The sequence below is a fragment of the Moschus berezovskii genome, chromosome 16 (genome assembly GCF_049115385.1).
Source record: "Moschus berezovskii isolate FMDL1 chromosome 16, NW_MosBer_1.0, whole genome shotgun sequence".
Classification (NCBI taxonomy): Eukaryota; Metazoa; Chordata; class Mammalia; order Artiodactyla; family Moschidae; genus Moschus; species Moschus berezovskii.
Genome location: NC_142475.1, coordinates 21385835 through 21410596, shown reverse-complemented (window position 1 = coordinate 21410596; position 24762 = coordinate 21385835). Strand labels below are relative to the sequence as shown.

The 24762-nt window shown below is 45.9% G+C and overlaps 1 protein-coding gene across 1 annotated transcript in view; it reads right to left on the bottom strand.

Annotated features, from left to right (window-relative positions):
• DCSTAMP (dendrocyte expressed seven transmembrane protein) overlaps window positions 1-23868 on the bottom strand; it is a 45345-nt gene extending 21477 nt beyond the window's left edge. The window contains exons 1-2 of the mRNA XM_055432533.2: window positions 23567-23868; window positions 213-1254 (exon numbers count right to left, since the gene is read on the bottom strand). Of these exons, the coding sequence (XP_055288508.2) occupies window positions 213-1254; window positions 23567-23592 (1068 nt within the window). The 5' untranslated portion in view covers window positions 23593-23868. The remainder of the gene's footprint in view (window positions 1-212; window positions 1255-23566) is intronic.
• Window positions 23869-24762: the final 894 nt, after the last annotated feature.

The following is a 24762-nucleotide window of genomic DNA, read 5'->3' as shown; positions in this document are numbered from 1 at the left end:
AAAGATGTTCACAAAGTTATCATATAACACTGGGGTTTCAACTCAATTTAACCAACTTGTCTGGGGCTCTTCCTACATTCCAGGCTCCATGCCAGGCACGGGGGACCCAGGAAGGAAATAAAACACTGCCCTTCCTTGGGATGTTCAGGATCTTTTGCAAAGAGACAGCAAAAAGCTAGGACACCAGGTGAGACGGGCCCATGAGCACTTACCTGTCTGTGCAGTTTCAAGTGCACCTCGAGCCCTGGCAAGCTTTGGAAATGTTTGCTCATGGAGAAAATGAGTGAGTAGAGCAGATAATCTATGGCGGCAAACAGCAGCCAGATATAGAGGTGGGTAAGAACCGGGAGAAAGAAGAGCCCCAGGTTCCTCCTGTCTTTAGGAGTCAGCCAGAAAGACGGGATAACGACATACTTCTTTCTTTCCTGCTTATTCAGCGGGAGGACACAGGGCCTCTGTTCACGCCTCTCCCTTTCGTCCAGCTGAACAAATTGTCTGGTGAGGTAGATGTTCTCAAACTTCCAGCCACAAGGGGCCAAGAATCGCTTCATGAAGAGGCCAGTGCCAAGCAGCACCAGCAGCAGCCCCATGAGGGCAAGGAGCTGCCGCCCCAGGGAGCACAGCACCTCCGTCGCCGTCACCATCTGGTACAAGACACCCAGGGCTTTGTCCGTGGTGTCGTTGAGCTGAGCCTCCAGGGCTTGACTGGGACTGAAAAGAGAGACCTCCAGGGTCTGATTCCAAGACACAAGATCATCAAATAGATTCAGGTGAGTGACAAGGCCATATATCCACCGAATTGCTTCGATATATTTTTTCAAAAGTGGGAAATGGATGGAAAAGCTCTTTGCCTTCAGGTTGCAAGTCATACTGTCCAGGAGCCCTTTAAAGTTGTGAAAGATATTTTCCACATGTCCGAAGATGACCACGCCTGTGCCCGCAGCGATCAAAGCGTTCCTGCCTTCACGCAGGCCGCAGGAGAGGAAGAACAGCAGGATGAAACACCGGGCGTGCTTGGAGCAGCACAGCAGAACACACGTGGCCATCCAGGAGGCGACGAAGACGATGAAAGAGGACAGAAACCAGTAGAAGGCCCCAGAGAGGAGGCCCACGGAAATGAGAGCGACAAAACAGCAAACGCCCACGTGTTGGGCGAGGGCCACCCATCCGGGGCTTCTTGGAGACACATACGTGCCCCAGAGGCTTAAGAAGATGTCAGTGCCTGACGTCCAGACACCCATGTTCCCTGTGTCCCTGGAAATGAAAAGCAGACGAGGGTCAGATGCTGCTTTTGAATGTCCTCTGTCACTTTGCAAAGGGCATGGTGATAGATTGATTGCAAAACGAATGGCCATGATTTTTTACCCTTCTCAGTCTCCACACTATTATCGAACTTAAATTGGGTCCACTCGCCTGAAAGCAATAAAGCTACGCTACTAGCACCGGATTGTGTGGAAAGGAAGTACAGACTTTATCCCAAGGTCCTCAGTGTGGGGCCACGCAGCAGAATGGGCAGCTTGTGTTCAAAAGACCCAAACTTGATATAAATGAGCTTATTTATGAAACAGAAATAGACTCACAGACACAGAAGACAAACATGGTTACCAAATGGGACCATGGGGTGAGGGTAAGGGAAAGATAAATCAATAGCTTATGATTAACATATACACACTTCATGTGTAAAATAGATAAAAAATACAGACCCACTGTATAGCACAATTAACTGTATTCAATATCTTTGTAATACCCTAGGGAAAAGAATCTGAAACAGAATATATATATATGTGTGTGTGTGTGTGTGTGTGTTTTCAGTTGTGTCTGACTCTTTGTGACCCCAAGAACCCTATCCTGCCAGGCTCCTCTGTCCATAGGATTTCCCAGGCAAGAATACTGGAGTGGGTTGTCATTAAGTTATGTATATACATCCATATATATATATATAACTTAACTTGTATATATATAACTTAATCACTTTGCTATATACCTGAAACTAACACACATTATAAATTAAGTGTCAGTCAGTCAGTTGAAGAAGACTCTTGAGAGTCCCTTGGACTGCAAGGAGATCCAACCAGTCCATCCTAAAGGAAGTCAGTCCTGAATATTCATTGGAAGGACTGATGTTGAAGCTGAAACTCCAGTACTTTGACCACCTGATTCGAAGAGCTGACTCATTGGAAAAGACCCTGATGCTGGGAAAGATTGAAGGCAGGAGGAGAAGGGGATGACAGAGGATGAGATGGCTGGATGGCATCACTGACTCAATGGACATGAGTTTGGGTGAACTCCAGGAGTTGGTGATGGACAGGGAGGCCTGGCGTGCTACAGTCCATGGGGTCAAAAAGAGTCAGACGTGACTGAGTGACTGAACTGTCAGTTGCTCAGTCGTGTCCGACGCTTTGCTGAACCTCAATAAAAAACATGGTTAAAAAAAAAAGGCCACAACTCCCCAGTGGCTTTTGGGGAAAGGCTGTTAAAGACAAGATGGGGGAGAGGCTTGCAGGTGCCTGATCAGCTCATGTAGCTCTTGATTGCTCGGCGGTGAGTGTGACATTCTGGGAATTAGCATCATCAACCTTGTTCCAAACAGTCTGAGGTCCACCTGCTGTGGTCAGCCTGCAGTTAACTTCTTTCACCTGATGGAGATTTTAATGTCTGCAAAACAACTCCAGGATATGGTGCTGAATATTATCTATAGCCTGTGAGGAGGAACTAAAGGGCCCTGAATTTGTTCTATGGCTAAACTCATTATTTTGTTTTGCTTGACTGTTTTCCATTGTTTCTGTAGTTTCTCACTTTTCTGATTAAATTTGCTCTTTGGACTTGGAGAAGGCCTACAAGGGTGAAGCTCTTCTACAAACAAGAGTTGGGGCACATGGGGTTGGTTCCTGGGAAGGCCCTGCAGAGTACTGCTCAGTTTCAATGCCTCCTTGCAAGGTGACTTTACTGCTTCTCCCATCAAGTGGTGAGAGAGAGACAATCCGGTGGTAGGGTTTATTTCTCTAGCCCTTGAATTCTGGATGGCCTTGTGACACCACAGGCCAGCAGAATGTGGCAGAAGTGACAGTGTGTCTCATCTGAGTTTATGATTCCCTCCTGCCTCTCTTGGAACCCTGCTACGAGCTTGTTAACAAGTCCAAGTGTATTAGCCTCTGTTATTGCTAAAGCAAATTTCCAAAGCTAGTGGCTTATGAAAGTGTGAAAGTGTCAGTCGCTTAGTCATGTCTGATTCTTTGTGACTCCATGGACTGTAGCCGCCAGGCTCCTCTGTCCATGGAATTCTCCAGGCAAGAATACTGGAGTGAATGGGTTGCCATTCCCTTCTCCAGGGGATCTTCCCAACCCAGGGATTGAACATGGGTCTCCTGCATTGCAGGCAGATTCTTCACTGTCTGAGCCACCAGGGAAGCCCTTGTTAACAAGTCCAGGTGTATTTGCCTCTATTACTGCTATAGCAAATTTCCATAGACTTAATGGCTTATAGCAACACATATTTATTCTCATAGAGTTCTAAATGTCTAAAACTGGTCCAGAAGGTTGGAGTTTCCAGGGGAAAATCCATTCCACTGCCTTTTCCAATTTATCAGTTCAGTTCAGTCGCTCAGTCGTGTCCGACTCTCCGCGACCCCATGAAACACAGCACGCCAGGCCTCCCTGTCCATCACCAACTCCCGGAGTACACTCAAACTCATGTCCACAGAGTCGGTGATGCCATCCAGCCATCTCATTCTCCGTCGTCCCCTTCTCCTCCCGCCCCCAACCTTTCCCAGCATCAGAGTCTTTTCCAGTGAGTCAACTCGTCGCATGAGGTGGCCAAAGTATTGCAGTTTCAGCTTTAGCATCAGTCCCTCCAATGAACATCCAGGATTGATCCCCTTTAGAATGGACTGGTTGGATCTCCTTGCAGTATAAGGGACTCTCAAGAGTCTTCTCCAACACCACAATTCAAAAGCATCGATTCTTCGGCGATCAGCCTTCTTCACAGTCCAACTCTCACATCCAGACATGACCACGGGAGAAACCATTGCCTTGACTAGACGGACCTTGGTTGGCAAAGTAATGTCTCTGCTTTTTAATATACTATCAAGGTTGGTCATAACTTTCCTTCCAAGGAGCAAGCGTCTTTTAATTTCATGGCTGCAATCAGCATCTGCAGTGATTTTGGAGCCCAAAAAAACAAAGTCTGACACTGTTTCCACTGTTTTTCCATCTATTTCCCATGAAGTGATGGGACCAGATGCCATGATCTTTGTTTTCTGAATGTTGAGCTTCAAGCCAACCTTTTCACTCTCCTCTTTCACTTTCATCAAGAGGCTCTTGAGTTCCTCTTCACTTTCTGCCATAAGGGTAGTGTCATCTGCATATCTGAGGTTATTGATATTTCTCCCAGCAATCTTGATTCCAGCTTGTGCTTCTTCCAGCCCAGCGTTCCTCATGATGTACTCTGCATATAAGTTAAATAAGCAAGGTGACAATATACAACCTTGACATACACCTTTTCCTATTTGGAACCAGTCTATTGTTCCATGTCCAGTTCTAACTGTTGCTTCCTGACCTGCATACAGGTTTCTCAAGAGGCAGGTCAGATGGTCTGGGATTCCCATCTCTTTCAGAATGTTCCACAGTTAATGCTGCCTATATGCCTTGGCTCATGGACTCTATCTCAGAGAGAGGAATGATTCATCCTCTTTTCTCTCAGACCTCTGCTTTACATCCTTATATCTTCTCTCAGGACTCTGATCCTCTTGCCTTCCTTTTGTAAGAACCCCTGTGACTATACTGGGGCCACCCTGATAATTCAGGATAATCCCTCCATCTCAAGATGGTTAACTCAAGCACACATGTAGAATGTCTTTTGCCATGAAAGATAACATAGCCACAGGTTCTGGGCATTAGGACACGGACATCTTTGGTTGGGGCTCGGAGTGGGGGGTCATTCTGCCTGTTACACAGGTTGGACTGCTGAATGACAAGAGGCACATGACCAGTCTATTCCTTCAACTCAGCCAATAGCCAGTCCACTGCCTGATACGTGAAGCAGGGCATCACATATCACATACCACACATCACATATCACATAGCCAGTCCTCAGCCACCAGCTGATCACAGATACGTGAACAATAATAAGAAATGCTTGTTTACTCGCAGGCCCCGAATTCTGTGCTGCTTTGATAGGCAGTGATTGTTCACTGATTAGAGCAGTGGGACTGTGCCGTGGGTCTTATTAATCGAAACCAACCTTAGGTTGATGGACAGGCTGCAGTTTCCACAAACTGCTTGAAGTAAGATCACTTTCAGATAATGATCTATTTTCTTGTGCTCTAATTTTACAAAAAAGAAAGCAAACTTAAGGCATCCAGATTCAAACGTGGCATTGGACTGAGACCGATGTAGTCGTCTCTGTGATACTGTGCCTTCCCTCCGTAGCTCTGACCCTCCAAGTGCAGTTCTCTCCTGAGAATCTTATAAGGAAAACAAGAATAATTTGTCACTGAGTTAATCATCTTTTCTTTTTTCCCAAATCTGGCATAATAAAATGAAGGTGCTAAGGGGTACTGCCCTCACAGTCATGCAGATTTAAGTCCATGATGCACTCAGAGAGCCTTGGGTTCACTTGGAACAGTATAAAATAAATTCGAGCTCTCTTGATTGACATGAAAATTTCTAATGAACATTATACCGTATGTATGGAATTTTAATGAAGACATTGATCAATTATTAAACCCTCTCAAATAAATCCCTTCTCACATCAAATATTGTGGGGCTGGATTTATGGAGTAGCTTAATGTCGTTCCAGCCAGTGAATTACACTCGTGATGTGAGAAAAGTGTCCGGGCATTGGCTGGAGGGCATGACCTGAAATGAGGAAATGACTTTCTTTCTGGGTTCAGGCAGAATGAGGTTAATGTAGGGCAGAAATGAGATGGGGAAATAGGCAGGTTAGGAACAAACCTGTGGAAATTTCTCCAGCAATAATATAGAAGGCTTGCAGCTCTTGGCGTGTAATCTGAATGGGAAAGTTCTACGCAGAGAAGAGAAACGGGAAGACATTGTGTTGAAGAAGGGGCCTTACCATATGGGGTGGCCTTAGGGGAGATTCAAGATCCTCCCCATGATGGTTTTCTAACTCCATCTGGAGGAAAGGGGATGGGATGGTCATTAGAAGCGTAACCACCAAAAGAACAGTTCTTTTTTCCCCTAAGCTTGCTTCCTTTCAGAACTGGGGGTTGGTTTGGAGGCTGGCAGTGAACTTTCCCATTCAGATTTCCTAACCTGCCTATTTCCCCACCTCATTTCTGCCCTACATTAACCCCATTCTGCCTGAACCCAGAAAGAGAGTCATTTCCTCATTTCAGGTTGCTCAGTTCATCCCAGTTTGGAGGCTGGAGGACTGATGCTGAAGCTGAAGCTCCAATACTTTGGCCACCTGATGAGAAGAACCGACTCATTTGAAAAGACCCTGATGCTGGGAAAGATTGAAGCTGGGAGGAGAAGGGGGCGACAGAGGATGAGATGGTTGGATGGCATCATCGACTCAATGGACATGAGTTTGAGTAAACTCTGGCAGCTGGTGATGGACAGGGAGGCCTGGTGTGCTGGAGTCCATGGGGTCTCAAAGAGTTGGACACGACTGAGCAACTGAACTGAACTGAACTGAGTGATCCCATGCTTCCCTGGTGGCTCAGATGGTAAAGAATCCATCTGCAATGCAGGAGACCTGGGTTTGATCACTGGGTCAGGAAGATGACCTGGAGAAGGGAATGACAACCCACTCCATTATTCTTGCCTGGAGAATCCCATGGACTTCAGAAGAGCCTGGCAGGTGGCAGTCCATGGGGTCACAAATAGTCGGACAACTGAATGACTAACACACACACTTTGAGTGCTCCCGTGCACCGACTCCACACCACACCTCTCCGACCCTCAGAAATCATGTATGACCCCTGTGCTCCTGAACTGTCCCCAGACTTGCCAATGAGTCAGCCCTGCCTCCCTGCTGGGTGGGAGGACTTGACTGGCCAGCAGCGAGCAGGTGGGAAGTTCACACAACGCCCAGCCCCAGTGCCGCTGGGAGGTGCCCCCTCTCTACCTAAGCCTGGCCCCACTGCTTTCTTTGTTCGGGCTTTGGATTTAAACTCAGATCATGATGTGAGTCATTGGTGCGCTAGTGGGTATTGATTGCCTTTTGTGTCCTGGGGGCACTTTACAAAGTGCCTCTCTGAGTCCTCTCTGAAGCCTCTGGGGACAGATGTTCTTTGCATTTCACATCATGGGCGCTGAAGCCCAGAGTGCTTGCTGAAATGTGTCAGCGGCCACACAGAGCAGGTGGCACAGCGGGGTTCAGGCCAGGTCTCCCTGACCCCCCGAACCATGCCCGGATTCCCCGGCTCTGGGCTCAGTGTGCGACAGGGTGCTCAGTTCACTCTATCTGCTGCAAACTCATCACACTTCCTGTCAGTGACTCTTTAAGACACTGTTTGTATATCACAAACCCATTTCTAACTGCTGATTTTTTTTTTTTTTTGGCATCAAAATAGTTGACCCTGTGGGCTTCCCTGGTGGCTCAGACAATAAAGAATCTGCCTGCAATGCAGATGACCTGGGTTCCATCCCTGGGTTGGGAAGATCTCCTGGAGGAGGGTAAAGCAACCCACTCAGTATTCTTGCCTGGAGAATCACCATGGACAGAGGAGCCTGGCAGGCTGCAGTCCATGGGGTGGCAAAGAGTCGGACATGACTGAGCGATTAAGCACAGCACAGCACAGTTGTCCCTGTAAGCGTGTTTCTCAAATCAGCAGATTTTTCTCTACGGCAAATCACAAATCCCAGCTGTTTTATGTTTTCTAATATCCTTTATGAGGTACCATGTTGCTTGCTTCCTAAAAAATTAATAATGCATATTTTAGATTTGTTTTCCCCTTCTCTTGCCTTTATCCTTGTACAGTGTGTTCTTAATAAAGAGATTTCTCTGCAAGTGAGAAACAGATTTATGGATCCATTAAAATTTTAACATTTGCCAATAAAATCTAATAACAATTATATAAAGATATATGCCTGCAATTTTGTCTTGTAAGAGACACATGTTTTCTTAACAAGCAACAGATCTAATATTATTCCCATTTGTTTTGGGGTTGAAAACAGCATGTCACCAAAAGAGACACCAAAGCTTTCTGCATCAAGAGACCATATGCCTTTCCTCCAATTTTATATTAATATCTGAAGCCACAGGGGAGAGCTTTGGACCACGAGTTCAAGACTGGTCTTCCACTCTGCCCTTTCCATCACTGTTGAATGTGGCCTTGATTTCTCCACCAATCTCTCTTCCTCATTATCCTTACTTGAATAGAAGACATGCCTGAGCTCCTTCCTGGTGAGGTTTAAAGAGAGGAGCTTTCACAAGCAAGTTAAGATGCCCTGGAGATAAGGTACCCAGTAAATGCAACCCGTTTCTTCTTGTTTCTTTGCAGCCACAGAGAATTGAACCTCTGTTCTCTGAAGCTCTTTAGGCAAGGCTTGAATGCCCTAAGGATGGGAGGCTCAGAGGCAGGACTGCTCCACCTTCCCAGTACTGACATTTGACATGGTGCCTTTATTAATAGATGTCTGTTGATTTCTATCCTCTGGTCCTGCAGAGGTGCAGTCATTTTGCTCATCTTTCTTCCAATGGCCCCAATCCTTTCTTTTTAGAAAAAAAACGAAAAACAGGGAATCAGGATTTGGACAAGCCAGTTGCTTATTTTTTCTCAAAGACTTTTTCAGGCAGATGCCAGATTTTTTTATTTTATTTTTAGAGCTGGAAGAAATCTTGTAGGTCAGAGTTTCTTAAACTTGAGTATGTTATCACTGAGGGAGTTATGTCAAAATGCAGATTTTGATCCCAAACGTCTTGAATGGCACCTGAGAGTCCACATTCCTAACAAGTCTTGGGTGGTGCTGATGCTGCTGATCTGAGGACCAGACATTGGGTCTCAGTTTCTAGAATTCAGCATTGTCTGACAGCACCTTGAGTGATGATGGAGACATTCCTCATCTGAGCTGTCTGACGTGGTCAGCACAGGCCCCATGTGACGGCTGAGCACTTGACATAGAACTAATGCAGTTGAGAAGTTACATTCCCAACTTTAGTTTTAATTCATTTAAATTTAAATAGTCTCACGTGGCTGGTGTCTGGGTACTGAACAACACAGCTCTAGATGACTAACCCCTGGCCAGCTGGTTTCCACAGATGAGCAAATGAAAATCCAGAGAGGCTGCTGGATTTGCCAAGGCTATTCCAAACTGGAGGCAGAGGTGGGAGGCAGACCCCAGTTTGCTGCCACAGGGTGACACATTTCCCACTCCATCAATGTCTCAATTCTGACTCTTCGTGAAGCCCATTTTAAAATCCCTATCAGAGATCCTAAGCAACAGAGTATCACATTTCCCACATACCAAATTTACCTTCAGCTATTATGAAATAAATCATTAGAAAAGAGGAACAAGCAAAATAGTAATAATAATAGATAATATTAATAGTGATCAGGTTGTTACCGAGAGTCTGGCCACTGTTATGGCATCTGAAATACATAATTCCCAATCTTCACAGCAGCTCTGTATGATTATATTGATACAGTTTCAATGAGACAACTCAGGCTCAGAGAGGCTGAATAACTTGCCCAAAGTCACACAGCGAATAAGCAGAAGAAACAAATTCTATCTCATGTTTAAGTGGTACTGAGGATTCAGAATAGGCAAGCTTCTCAGATTCTCTTTCACACGATCCTCAAAGAGTAGTTTCTAAGACTGGTTGAACCATATTCCCAAAACCCCAATCACTCACGCATCATGAAATGCGTATTCAACAACACAGGTATATGCTCTTCTTGCCTTGTCATCCACATTGGGTGTCCTCCACCTTCTCTGCCAGCACAGGCTAGCTGAATCCTCCAGAGCTGACAATGGATTTCCAGCCAGGGGTCAGGCCCATCCTGGTCTGAGGTCCAGGCTGCAAGGCACTTGTTCTCTCAGGGTCAGGGGATGAGACCTGCATTCAGGGTTGGTCTCCGCCTTCTCTGTTGGGCTGGAGGTCAAGGTCGGGGTTTTCCTTGAGTTAGGGCATTAGGGCAGCGTGGGCAGCACTGAGGTTTTCAAATGCCTCCGGGGTCAGACAGACACCATAAAGACTGAAGGCAATCAGGAGATAGAGACTTCTTGGGGCAGGCAGGGGTATGGGGCAGTGGGTCTTGGGGGGTTATGAAGCCCACGCCCCAGTTGAAGTTGCCAGAGCAGCAGCCCCACCCCAGCAGGTTTTCTTCAAGGTTGTACACAGACCCCGTGTAGCCAGATTTTCTGATTTTTTTCAAGAGAAGCCCGAAATCTCATTTTCTTTGGGCAACATCTCCTGATTTTTCTTTTTTTAAGTTAGCTCAATTTATTTTTAAATAGTCTGACAATGCTTTTGGACACTGGTCATCAGTTTGCAATCCTTGGCCTGTGGGGAATCCACACCTGACTTCCTCCTCCTCTCTCTGCTCTGCCTTCCTCCTCATCTTATCCTGCTTGTTCTCCCGTCATCTGAATTGCCTTTCTCTCTTTTTATCCCCTGAGACGTTTTTAAAAATCATGCTGTAGGCCAGATTCCAGTCTCATGCATAAAGGTTTTTCTTTACGCCTTGGGAATATTTATTTCTGCCCAAAGATCTCCAGCTCTATTTTATTCCCTTCTCTTGTGCTACTGGATTGAGCCCCACCGCCTCCACTGCTTCTTCAGCAGCACCTGAAAGTCCCACCCAATCTCTTTAACCTGTGGCTCCCCTGTATCATGCCTCCATTAGCAACCATGTTTATCTCCTCAGCGTCAGTCTCTCCCCAGGACCATGTACCTGTTCTTTCCTTTTACCAACAGCAATATCCCAAGAATAATGAATTGCCGGAGAAGGCAATGGCAAGCCACTCCAGTACTCTTGCCTAGAAAATTCCATGGATGGAGGAGCCTGGTAGGCTGCAGTCCGTGGGGTCGCTAAGGGTCGGACACGACTGAGCGACCACTTTCACTTTTCACTTTCACGCATTGGAGAAGGAAATGGCAACCCACTCCAGTGTTCTTGCCTGGAGAATCCCAGGGACGGGGGACCCTGGTGGGCTTCTGTCTATGGGGTCACACAGAATCGGACACGACTGAAGTGACGCAGCATCAGCAATGACCACATTTCTGACTTTACTCCTAAACTCCAGTTTCACCACACCCTGGGGCCAGGAACCCATAGCTGTAGTCCACAGGAGACTATCACTGAGGAACCATCTCTCTTTCACAGGATGAAAGTCATTTTTGTGTGGCTGGGTTGCTGTGCTTAGTCGTCGCTCAGTCGGGTCTGACCCTTTGCGACGTTATGGACTATAGCCCACCAGGCTCCTCTGTCAACGGGGATTCTCCAGCCAAGAATACTGGAGTGGGTTACCATTCCCTCCTCCAGGGATCAAGCCCAGGTCTCCCACATTATAGGCAGATTCTTTACTGTCTGAGCCACCAGGTAGGAGGGAACAAGTTAAGAAGCAGGGGTAGTGATGAGAAGCACTTGGTCCAAGCAGGGAGCCATGCAGAATGTGCGGTCTGTGTACACAGCCTGAGCCCACACTTATCTGCCTCCATGCAGAGCTGAACTGTTGCCATGGGAAACAGAAGCAGCCAGGCTCCTGCATCAACCTGCACATGCCAGCAACCACTAGCGGGGAGGTGCATTCACAGTGGATTCGATGGTCTTTCCCAGGGGGTATTAAATGTCAGGGGTCACAGCAAAAGCCCTGGCATGGAGGGCATGGGCTTCCAGCTCCCAGCCGCTAGCCCCAGAGCTCTGTTTACCCACTTTGTTGGGGTGTCAGGGAGATGAACATTCCAGTGTTGTCCTGTGATTCTTTTGGGCCCAGATTAACTCACAAGGTGCAAAGTATGCATCATTGCTTCAGATACGAGGCCCAATCAACAGCCATGACAGAAACCATTAAAGCCTCTGAAGTGGCCCACCCTAAGAGCCTTCTGGCTGGAAGGGTATTGAAGATGTATACACGTCACCAGGGCCGTTCTGGGGCTGACAGACAGAAACGCACAGGCTCTCTTTTTTTGCAAGTGCTAGAGAAACCACAGCAGCCTTCTTTGGGGAAAGATCCAGAGGACGAGCACCTCAGTGTTGTCCTGTTTCTCCCCTCCTTCCCCGCGTGGGGAGCACTCGCCTGGCCTGACATCACAAGATCTCCAATGAGGGAGACCAGCTCCAATGGTGCTGCCCACCAGGCCCGCTGCCGACGCACCTTCTCTGCTCCTCCAGCCCGTTCTGCTAATCCCCTGCAGAACCCTTATCTGTACCGGTCAGCCTCTCACTGACTTCAGGGCTCGGTGGGAATCTCATTCTAGAGGCAATCTGGAGAAAGGGCAGAGCAGGCCTGGCCTGCTCCCCTGACCTCTCTGGGGACCGCAGAGGTGGCGTGGGCTGGCTGAGAAGCTCAGTTCTAAGGGTCCTCTAGCCCAGTCTCGGGAAGGAAGGCCAAGGAGAGCGACCGAGCCCGCCCTGGGCGCTGGCATTCTGCAGCCGCCCAGGAGCCCCCAGAGGGGGACATGAGGAGAATAGTGTTTCTTGTCCTTTCTTTTTTTCTTTTTTTTCAAACTCTTGCAAACTTCATAAATTGGTTGGGAACGCACTGTTCTCTGAGCCTGCCAAAATAGCTCGAGCAGCGCCGAGAGGTGGAATGAGTTCCTCATCATTTTGTTTTCATCGCTCTTGCCTTGGGAAAGCCAGAGAACGCCTTTCTCTCTGAAAGCAACCTTCACACAAGAAAGGAAAGATTAATGAAAGCTATCGGGGTAAACCGAGCAGCATCTACACAACAATTCAGTCCGGCTCAACATTGTCTGTGAGGCCTGGCAGCCCTTTCTCAGCCAGTCCTGTTCCTCTCCCCGACCGGAGGCTTGGCTAACAAATCAATTTTTCAAAAGCCCTGGGCGGCGCAAGTCCACGCAGCTGTTCTGTTAAGATGTTCAAGCTGCTGTCCTCCCTGAGATGAGGGATTCAGATCCCTCAGACCATTGTTAACAAGAGCTTTCTTTCTGCTATTTCTGTTTATGGGTAAACTGTCGGGGATAGAAACAGGGACTTCATGTTTCCTCTGGTCTCATCTATTTATTCCAATTTACTAATACTTAATTTTTTCTTAAAAAAATAAAGCAATTTCAAAATCAAGATTATTCTGAAAGTTTACTTACAGGTTCCTCTCAGGTTCTTCTCTGAGTGCAGCAAGGCCCTTCCCAAGGGCTCTGAGTCTTGATATACAAGAGGGAAAAAGGAAGCGGAAGTAACAGGAGAGTCACATCGCCATGAATCAACCTCTTTAATTCCCCACAGAAGTGACTAAGTCATTTAATGTTAACAAAGGGGTTAACTGATGCAAAGGAACTACATAGTTGTTTCTAGTGTTTTCCTCATAATAGATGTTGCAGAAATCAATTCTAGAAAATAATAAAATAGGATATTTTCGAACATCAGGGAGTGAGTTACGAAACTGGGATGACCTCTTGCCTTCTTCCTCTTCTTTCACTACTCATACTCCCTACCTCCATCCTTACCCCAGAAAGGAGACCAAACATTCACTATCCCCACTCCCATCCACAGGTGAAGAAGTAAGAAGGAGCCGCCTCTGTTCTGATGACCCAAGACAGCTGTAGAAATCTGTGTCATATATCTCCATCTTGCTGGGACTTCCCATCTTAGACATTTAGCTTCAATTCAAGAGGACCAGTTTGTGGAGTTGCAAGGAATTAGCAAAGCCCAAAACCCTTCCACAAAAGTGCTCTTCTCCTATTCACTGAAACCCACAATATACCTGTAAGAACTTTTATCTTAAAAACGCACACATTCCGGCCCAAATGCAAGCATTCCTGAGAAGGGTCAATGCAAAGGAAAATCTAAAACAAGTAACTGTATAGCTGGGACATTGAAAATTCATGTCAAGTTCAGTGAAGATACGCAAACATCTGATGTTTGGGAAACACAGCTGTCCATCAATAAGAAACAAGGATTCAGCAAATTTTGTGAGTAAATTAACATTACAAAAAGCCACTGATCCTCACTGGAGAGGGTTGGAGGGGAGTGAACGCAGGATCAGGGAGTTGAGTTAGGAGGTAGGACAGTGTATTAGTCAGGGTTCTCCAGAAAAACTGAACCAATAGGCTGTGCGTGTGGAAAGAGAAAGGTTTATTTTGAGGAATTGGCTCACATGATTGTGGAGCTGGCACCTCTAAAGTCAGCAGGGTGGGCCAGCAGGCTGGAGACCCAAGGAAGAGTAATGTTGCAGCTGGGGTCCAAAGGTGGGTTGCAGGCTGAATTCCCTCTTCCTTGGAGGACCTCAGTCTTTTCTCTCCTAAGACCTTCAACTGATTGGACAAGGCCCACCCACATCCAAGAGGATAATCTGCTTTATTCACAGTCTACTGACTTCATTGTCCATCTAGTCTTAAAAAAACATCTTCAGAGTAATGTCTAGATTCATGTTTGACCCAATATCTGGGTACTGTGGCCTAGCCAAGTTGAAACAGAAAATGAATTATCACAACCAGATTGAATAATAGTAAGGAAAGACAAAAACATGGGGCTTTGCTTGTTCACTTGTTTAGATTGTAAAAGGAGAATGGACAGAATTTGGTAGCTGGGGGAGAGAAAAAAAAAGGAATCAGTGATGATCAGAGCTTTCCACCTGAGCCAGGAAGAGCATGGAAGCACTGGTTCCTAAGGAATATGGCTGGAGAAACAAGGTCCCGGACAGACGACCAGGTGGAAATATCCATCCTCTGAACAGGCAAGAATGTGGAGCTGGGCGTAGGAGGGGACATGAGGTAGAAAGACAGAGCTGAGAGTTAGCCAGACATATGCTTGCGGGGTAGGTGGGCTTCTCAAGTGCCACAGTGATAAAGAATCCACTTGCCAATGCAGGAGATTCAAGAGATGTGGGTTTGATCCCTGGGTTGGAAGGATCCCCTGGAGAAGGAAATGGCAGCTCACTCCGGTATTCATGCCTGGGAAATCCCATGGACAAAGGAGCCTGGCGAGCTACAGTCCGTGGGGTCACAAAAGTTGGACACAACTGAGCAACCGAGCATGTGTGTGTGTGTGTGCATGCACGTGAGTGCACACACACACGCTTTCAGGGTAGCATCCAAGCATATGGAAGCGGAGTGAGGATCTCTGTTGTGTGTTGGGTTACTTGGAACCTTCCTGGTACTCAAGGGGCTGGGGCTGCTGCTGAGTCATTAAGCTCACAGAATACACTAGGGAAAACTTTGGGAACGTGGCTGCCTGCATCAAGGAAGAGAGTTGAGTGCAGTGCGAAGGGAGGCATTCCAGACAGAGGAGATGGCGCCCGCAAATGCAGGGAGGCCAATGAGAGGATTGCCCAAACTCTGGATGTGACCGAGGTAAAAGGAGCTAGGGACAAGCAGCCACAAATGATGCAGGCAAGCCCGCTAGGGCCACATCCTTGACAGCCCATCATGTCAGGGGGCCGACTTATTCCTGAAGGAAACGAGAGCCATCGAGGCAAGATGTTTTCATTCAAACAAGAGGTCCAGACAGCAGCGCAAATGCCTGATTGGGTAATCCAGATGTGATGCAGGGGCTCCAAGACAGGGAAGGGTCAGGGAAGGGAGAATCGGGAGCTGGCTGGAGACTCTGAGGGTAGGAAGACCTTGAGGTCCCAGAAATGGCCCTTCAGTAGAAGAGGTGGGGGCAGGAGCCAGAGGTGAAGGGGGGAGAGGCAAGCCGAAGGGTATCACATAGCGTTAAGGATGGAAAGAGAGGTGAGGGCAGTAGTAGATTGGTAATGATTTTGGTTTTTGGAAGAACAGAGAAAATTCAGCATATCAAGCTCGTCAAGGAGATCAGATGGGGGGAAAAGGAAGAAAGCTGATGAGGGTGGTCTCAGCACTCTTGGGGAAGGAGAAGAGGGGGCCTTCTGCTCAAGGAGGAGGGGAAGAAACAGACGTTGCTGGCTTGAGCAGAGCAAATGTGGGAGCAGGTGCTGGAAAAAGCCCTGGGAGGAGGGGGAGGACCCCAGCCCCCAGGGGCCATCACAGGGAGCCCGGGAGCATAATTTGGAGAGCTGCTGGCAATGCCCAAGCTAGGAGTGGGAGAAAACGGCCATCTGGGTTTAGGCCTTAGAGACTCCTAAAACTGGGTGCAACTTGAGGTTGGGTGCTGGAATGCAGGTGGATAAGATTCAGCTGTTGCTGCAAAATTTCTTCCTGGTACATCCATTGAACTTAGAGAATAGGAAAGCTATGCTTGGCTAGGTAGTTCAACCAGATTCAGCTCCGATGTTCCTCAGTGGCTTTGAGTCTGCAGTTAGTGGGCTGGACTCTTCGAGAGTGTCTGTACTCCTCAGATAAATGGCTTTAGAACAGCAATGGCACTGATATGCAGAAACCATCTGATTTCAATGCTAGGGCCTGCTGGCCACCAGCCAACTAAGACTGGGGCCTGAACTTCCAGGGCATCTCTAGAATTCTGGTTGGGATGGAACTCAGTCACTGCTGAAATGACTGTACAGTCCTAGAGTCAGGAGCATCTCCTGTTTTTTCTCCTGCATCAGGAATGTCTGCCCCACAGAGGTGATTTTTGTTTGGATGAGTCATGAAGCACGGATACTCCAGGGTTCGCTTAAGGGTCCCCATGTGAGTCATCCAGCCCAGGGATCCTTCTGCAGAAAGAGGGTGTTTGGTGAGGCTGCAGGGTCTGGCATGGACAAGTGCAGTCATTTTGTCTGTTTAGTAGCTTTTAACCTCTTAAAAATTGTAGCAGTCTCTCCTGAACAACCTATTGAGGTAATAAGTTCCATATGTTGAATAAACAGAATTCTGTCCCACGAGGCCAGCTGTACTATCTCGGCTCTAAAACTCTCTCCTTTTCATTTCAGAGTGATATTCCCAGGTCTATTTTTACTGCGCTTATCCCAGTGATGTCCTTTCTAATTCCAGATCTGGATCACCTCTGCTGTTTCAATCCTGGAATCTTTCAGTGTTTATTACTCGTTTCTGCAAGGACACTGTTCCTTACCCCTACTTCCCACCCCCACCTTTGCCTTCTGTGTCCTCTCCAGGACCTTTTCTGGCTCCATCCGCTTTTTCTTCTATTCAAGTTCACTTTTTCAAGCGTAACTGGACTCGGACCTGGGTCTCCCCTGATGAAAGAGACATGATGCTAAAAGCTCACATCTGGCCGTTAAGACAGATGCAGGCATCAGGCAGTCTAGACAGAAGGACAACGATGTTGTCCTGCGGGAACCTGGATGAGCAACCCTCTCAGGGGTAGAGGGTGGAGTAAGAGAGAGCCAGCAAGAGGAGGATGAGGCTGAGTGCTGCAACTGGAGAAGTGGGAAGGGAACAAGCAGAGCCACAGTGCCCTGGAGGTGCCAGCGGAGCCCAGGTGGATGCCCCCGGGGAAACACTCCCTGACTCCGCAGTCAGACCCTGGATATGGGGCCCACCTCAGCCAGTGGGACCCTAGGAGAAATCTATGAGGAGCTCACAGGAGTTTTCCTGTCTCTTAAAAAGATGTATGAAAGAAGAAATAAGTTCATCTTTACTAGACCTGGCTGGGCCTGCATGTGACATCTTGAAAAGCTGCATCCATTTTCATAACACAAGGGGAGACAGAGCCAAAGATAGGAGGAATCTGCGTCGTCAATAGCATCTGCAGCCCCTGAACAAACCCTCGACCCCCTCTGCTCCCCGAGCCCTGATATGAGAGCCCAAATATATCCCAGTTGTTCAAGCCAGTTTTAAAAAAGTAAACTTTACTTTTTAGGGCAGTTGTAGGTTTACAGCAAAGCTGAGCAGACAGTGCAGAGAGTGCCGCATACCCCTGACAGCCCCCACCGTCAACATCCCACACCAGAATGGAAAATGTGTTACAACTGATGAATTACACTGACACGTCATAACTGCCCGGAGCCTGTAGGGCATATCATAAATCACTCTTGGGTTCCATATTCAACAGGTTTGGACACATGTGTCCGCAATAACAGTGAACAGTCAGACAGAATAGTTTCACTGCCCTAAAAATTCTGTGTTCTACCTGCTAATCCCTCTCTCCCTGCCGACCTTTGGCAACCACTGTTCTTTCTACTGTCTCCATAACGTTTTGCCTTTCCACAACGTCATTAGCTATAATCACATAATACGTAATTTTTCAGATTGGGTTTTTTCTTCACTTAGTATTATATACTTAAGTTTTTTCCATCACTTTCCGAGGTCAATTCACTTTTAAGTACTACTTTATTGAGGTATAATGGACATATAACAAACTGCACATATTTAAACTGTATAATTCGGTTAGTTCTGATGTATGGGGACACCTATGAAACCATCATCACAGTCAGGATAGTGAACACACCCACTCCCTCGGAAGTTTCCTGGTGCAGCCCTGTGAACCCTCCCACCTTCCCCTCCCAACTCCACCCCATTCATAGGCCACCACTGATCTGCTTTCTATCACTATAGATTAGTTTATGTTTTCTATAATTTTATAGATGGAACTACACAGTATGTAGTCTTTACTTTTTTTTGTCTTTTTTCATGCAGTGTAATTACTCTGAGATTTCGCCATGTTCTTGCAGATGCCAATAGTTCATTCCTTTTTATTGCTGAGTAGTACTCCACTGAATGGACACACTACAGTTTGTTTATCCATAAACTGATTGATGGACACATAGGCAGTTTCCACTTTGAGGCTATTAAAAATAAAACTGCTATGAACTTGTGAAAATAAGTCTTTGGATGGACATATGCTTTCATTTCTTTTGGGAAGATACCTAGGAGTGGTAAGGCTGGATCATATGGTAGGTGTGTGTTTATCTTTTAAGTTTTCTAAAGTGGTTGCACCATTTTACACCCTCTCCAGCAAAGCATGAGGGGTCCGGTGGCTTCATGGCCTCACTAGCATTTGGTATGGTCAGTCTTTTTCATTTAACCCACTCTAATGAGCTTCCCTGGTGGCTCAGATGGTAAAGCATCTGCCTCCAATGCGGGAAACCTGGGTTTGATCCCTGGGTTGGGAAGATCTCCTGGAGAAGGAAACGGCAACCCACTCCAGTACTCTTGCCTGGAGAATCCCACGGATGGAGGAGCCATCCTGTAGGCTACAGTCCATGGGATCGCAAAGAGTTGGACACGACTGAGCGACTTCACTTTCACTTTCAATAGGTGTGTAGTGGTGTATCACTGTATTTTTAATTTGCATGAGTTTGAGTGTACTCCGGGAGTTGGTGATGGACAGGGAGGCCTGGTGTGCTGTGATTCATGGGGTCGCGGAGAGTCGGACACGACTGAGCGACTGAACTGAACTGAACTGAACTGAGTGACTCATGATGTGGAGCATCTTTTCATGAACTTGTTTGCCATTCCTATATCTTCTTTGGTGAAGTACCCATGCCTGTCTCTAATTTATTTTTAATACAGCTGCCACAATAACAGTTTCTTTCTGTTAAAATATGACTCTTCTTTAAAAAATAGGCACATTCATTATAGAAAATCACCCTTAACTTTACCATTCAAAGTAATTGTCTGTTTATTTTATATGTTTCAAATATTTTTCCAGTTTTCAATTTGCCTGTTAATTTCATTTACAGGTTTATTTTTTAATATATAGAGATTTTTAAAATGCTACCACTCTTTGTCACTGAGGCCATAATTATAAAATTCTACTTTTCCCACAAGGTTTGTTTGTATGGTTTGCTTATTTAAATATTCAATCGATCTAATATTATTTGATAAGTTATAAACTGGATACTCATACTAGTTTTCTACAGATGTAGCAAATGGCCACAAACCTAGTGGCTTAAAACAATAGAAATTTATTCCTGTATAATCCTGGAGGTCAGAAGTCTGAAATGGGTTTTCGGGGATTAAAATCAAGGTGTCAGCAGTGCTGTTTTTCTTTCTAGAGGTCCCAGGGAAGAATCTGTGTTCTTGCTTTTCAAGCTTCTAGAGTCCGCCCACATTCTTTGGCCAGTATTTACCTTGATCTGCAAAGCCAGCAATCACATCATGCCAAACTCTGCCCCCATCCTTACATTCGTTCTTTCATTTTGAGCCTTCTGCCTCCCTTCACAACCCTTGTGACTACACTGGCCCCTCCTGGATAAACCAGTATAATCCTCCAGTTTAAAAATCCATGATTCAATCATATCTGTTTGCCATTATAAAGCAGACCACACACAGCCTCCAGGAATTAGGACACACAACTCGGGGGCGGGAGGCATTATTCTATCACAGGATCTAATACTGCTTCTTATCCAAATGGTTCACCAGTTAGCCCAATATTGTTTACTAAATAATCAATCAATAATTCTCTACTGATTAGAAATGTCAACTTCATCATATAATAAATTCATAGGAGAAGACATATATTTATTTCAGAACTTTCTATTCTGTTCCTCTGGTCATTAGAACACATTTTTTCTAACATGGGTACATGGTCCCCATTGGTACAGGTCACATTTCAAACTCCTCTCACAACTCTAGGGATCTCCACAGCCCACTTCTGTCCCTCTTCTCAGCCTCATTGCCGACCTGGGCTCCAGCCACAGCCAGGGGAGCCTAGTAACATGGTGACCTGTCTATCCTATAGGTGATACAACTGTATAAGAGTACCGCCTTGTAAAGGGACACCAAAGTGAAAATACAAGATGTATAAGATGTGTAATGATGGAATGCCACCTCACACTGTGTGAAAAGTAATGAATTATATTTTTATGTTTTGGACTTCCCTGTTGGTACAGTGGTAAAGAATCTGCCTGGCAATGCAGCAGACAGGGGTTTGATCCCTGGTCCCCAACTTTTTTGACACCAGGGACCGGTTTCATGGAAGACCTTCTTCCACAGATGGGAGGAGGGGATGCTTTTGGTGCCCCCCGCCTTCCACCACTCACCTCCTGTTATGTGGTCTAGTTCCTAACAGGCCACAGATCGGTCCATGGCCCTAGGGTTGGGGACCCTGCTATAAAAGGAATAAGCTATCATCTTTGACTTCAAGGCATTCCCAATCTGGTGGAAAGCTCAAACACATGAAATGAGAATTTTAGTACAGAGAGAAAGCTCTCACGAGGAAAACAGCTCACCCACCAGGATTGCATACTCGTTTATTTTTTTTTATGTTTCCGTTATGCTATCATTTATTAAGAACCACCATGCTACTCATTTTGTCAAATAGCAGAATCTGTCAAAATCACAGTGTTTTTACTAACATTTGGCTGTAATGATGTCTTACAATGGTCATTGGTAGAATTACTAATGAATGCCCTGAGCTCACATTGAGAAGCTGCCCGGTATTTGCTTCCTCAGCCACATAAGCTGCCTGGTGGCATAATGTCCAACAGCCAGGGTAAGAAACGCTATGATCACTGTTCTAGTCATTGCAGATACCTCTGCCATTGACTGCCAAGCAAGACACTCTGTGCTTCTGTTTTTCATTTGCAATGTGGCAGGATAAAACCAGATGATCTCTAGTGTCATTTTCAGCTTTAAAATTCTATTCTACCAACTCTCATTTATTGCTGATGGGAGCGCAAAATGGTAAAGCTACATTAGAGAGCAGCTTGGCAGTTTTTTTTTACAAAATTAGACATACTTTTAGAAATATAATCCAGCAAACACAATCCTTGGTATTTACCCAAAGATGTTAAAAACCTAAGTCCACACAAACACTTGCACAAGGATGTTTGTGGCAGCTTAATTCATAATTGCCAAAAACCTGGAGTCAACCAAGATGTCCTTCAGTAGGTGAATAGATAAAAAAACCGTGGTACATCTGGACAATAGGATATTCAGTGTTAAAAAGAAATAAACTATTTAGCCATGAAAAGGCATGAGGGAAGCTTAAATACACACTACTAAGTGGAAGAAGGCACTCTGAAAAGGCTACATACTGTATGATGCCAACTATATGACATTCTGGAAAAGGCAAAACTATGGAGACAGTGAAAGATCAGTGACTGCCAGGGGTTAAAGAGGAGGGAGGCATGAGTAGGTGGAGCACAAAGAATCTTTAGGGCAATGAAGCCATATGATACTGCAATGGTAGATGTATGTCAATATGTTCAAACCCGTTGAACGTACAGCATCAAGAGTAATTTATAACGGAAACTACGGACTTTGAGTGATCATGATGTATGAATGTAGGTTCATTATTGATTATAACAAATTTTCTCCTCTGGTGGAGAATGTTGTTAGTGGGGGAGGCTGTGCACATTTGAAGGCAGAGAGTATAGGGAAACTCTGTATTTTCCATTCAAAAGATGGTAAATAGTTTTGCTGTAAACTTTAAAACCATTCTAAATACATAAAACTTATTTTTAAAAATTCTATTATTTCATAATATCTATTACTGAGAAATCATGAAATAAATGGCTCTGAGTGACATAGAATGTTATGGTTATTTCCCAACATCTTTTCCCTGAACTCATAAGACTTTCAGTCTTGAAGCTCACTGACTTCTGAAAACCTGGTTTCTGCATATAGCAGGATAAGTCCCAGATGGAGACAGCAATGAACCCAGTCCCATGGGAGGAGCTGAGGAGCCTTCACTGCAGAAGGTCAGGACTACAGTCCGTAGAGCAAGCCAGACTGAAGCTGGGCAGAGACTCTGCAAACAGCACTCATGCCGGGTCAACCCTGGCATCCATCACCTCACTGCTGGTTATTCTCCAGCAAGAACCAACCAGCTCTTCAAAACTGGAAATTTACCCTAGACCCAGAAGATCTGGGCTCAAAATGGAAAGTTCACTTAGACAGAAGAGGAACTTTTAACATAAATACATAAAATAGAGTGGAGAAGCACTTGCCTCTTGAGATTAAAACATAGTTGAATTTAATATGTCATCTTCATATCATGGATCCATAAATAGAAAATGTGCCACCTCTTTTTATGCACTGAAGTGGAATGATCTCCAAGAAATACTGATTGGAAAAAAAAATGAGGAGCAGAATGATATGGTATGCACCATTTGTATAAATAGGGGTAAAAAGAATAGGCATATTATTTTCATCTATCCCGCTGTCTCTGAAAAGATACACAAGGAACACATTAGCCATGATTGCTCCTGAAGAGAGAAGGAATCTGGGTGGCTGAAGGACAAAGATTGAGGTGTGGGGACTTTTTACTGTATTCCTTTGGTATATTTTGAGTTTTGAGTCAAATGCACTACTATTTTTTTTTATTGGAGGCTAATTGTTTTACGATATTATATTGGTTGGTTTTGCCATACATTGACATGAATCCGCCCTGGGTGTACATGAGTTCCCCTTCCTGAACCCCCCTCCCACCTCCCTCCTCCCTTTATCCTCCCTCTGGGTCATCCAGAACACAAAACCTCAATAATAATGAAAGTCATTAACCATAAAATCATTTAATATCTTACACAATTTTACAAATAAAGCTGTTAATTATAGAAATATATTTAAATAAGTATACATCAATAACACTAAATACACTGTAAAAATAAGTAAACAATAAAGCAGATTGACTTGCATTTGAAGCCAATTACTCACTGCATGCTCTTGGACAAATCACCCATTCTGAGCCTCTGTTTTGCTTTGAGCACAGTGATGTCTATTATTGTGCAAATTAGAGAATCTAGTGGACAGTTGGTGCAAGGGCTGGCACTGGGAACGCACGGGGAGCTGGGAGCTGGGATGTGAATCAGCCCCGGGACCTACTTTCTATGGGGTGATGGGCAGAGGACCAGAGGGTAACAGAACACAGCCCTCCTGGGGCAAGTAAAGCATCTCTGACCAGTTTCCCTACTCTGGGAAGCAGTCCTTCTGGTTTCAAAGGCAGCTCTGGCCCAAATGCTTCAGCATAGGTCCAACTCTGGGAACTTCTTAGTACCTGGCCTTCTCTCTGTCTTGTTCCTGCCAGCCATCAACAGGATAAACACGTGAAATTTACATGCCCTTAGGCGTGGCTCATATGCCTGCAATGCCGGAGACCTGGGTTCAATCCCTGGGTCAGGAAGATCCCCTGGAGAAGGAAATGGCAACCCACTCCAGTACTCTTGCCTGGAGAATCCCATGGATAGAGGAGCCTGGTGGACCACAGTCCACGGGGTCACAAAGAGTCTGACATGACTGAGCGACTTCACTCACTCGCTCACTCAGGCGCCTGTCAATCCAGTCCTGACTGATTTCTGGCTGGGGTGGGTGGGCGGGAAATTGAGAAGCCAGAAGAGTTGCTCAGGCCCCCTCCCCATGGCCGAATTTCTCCTTCTTCCTACAGTAGTATGGGCTCCTTCTTTTCCCAGTTGGACCCTCCCTCGGGCGCAAGGCTGCCTGTGCCTTCCCAGCAGTTAGTTCTGCATTCCCTGGAAGGAGAGGGGTCATGAATCAACTCGTGGGTTGTGAGTTAGGGAAGTGGCTTCTTCTTTCTTTAGGTTTGGTCGTGGATAAAACTGAGACACCCAAAGTCTGAGTCACAAGAGCAGGACAGGGAGGCTAGGCTGCAGGAACTCCCGCCTACCTCGACCTGCGCTGTCCTTCTAGCCCCTAACCCATCTGAAAAAAATCAAACTGCTCACAGATAGAAAGAACAGACCAGAGGTTACCAGGGGAGGTGAGGCAACATAGGGGTGGACAGTGGGTATCAGATAGGCTCAAGGATGCGCTGTACAACACCAAGAATACAGCCAATATTTTGTAATAACTGGAAGTGGAAAGTTACCTTTTAAAACTGTTAAATTTAAAAAATT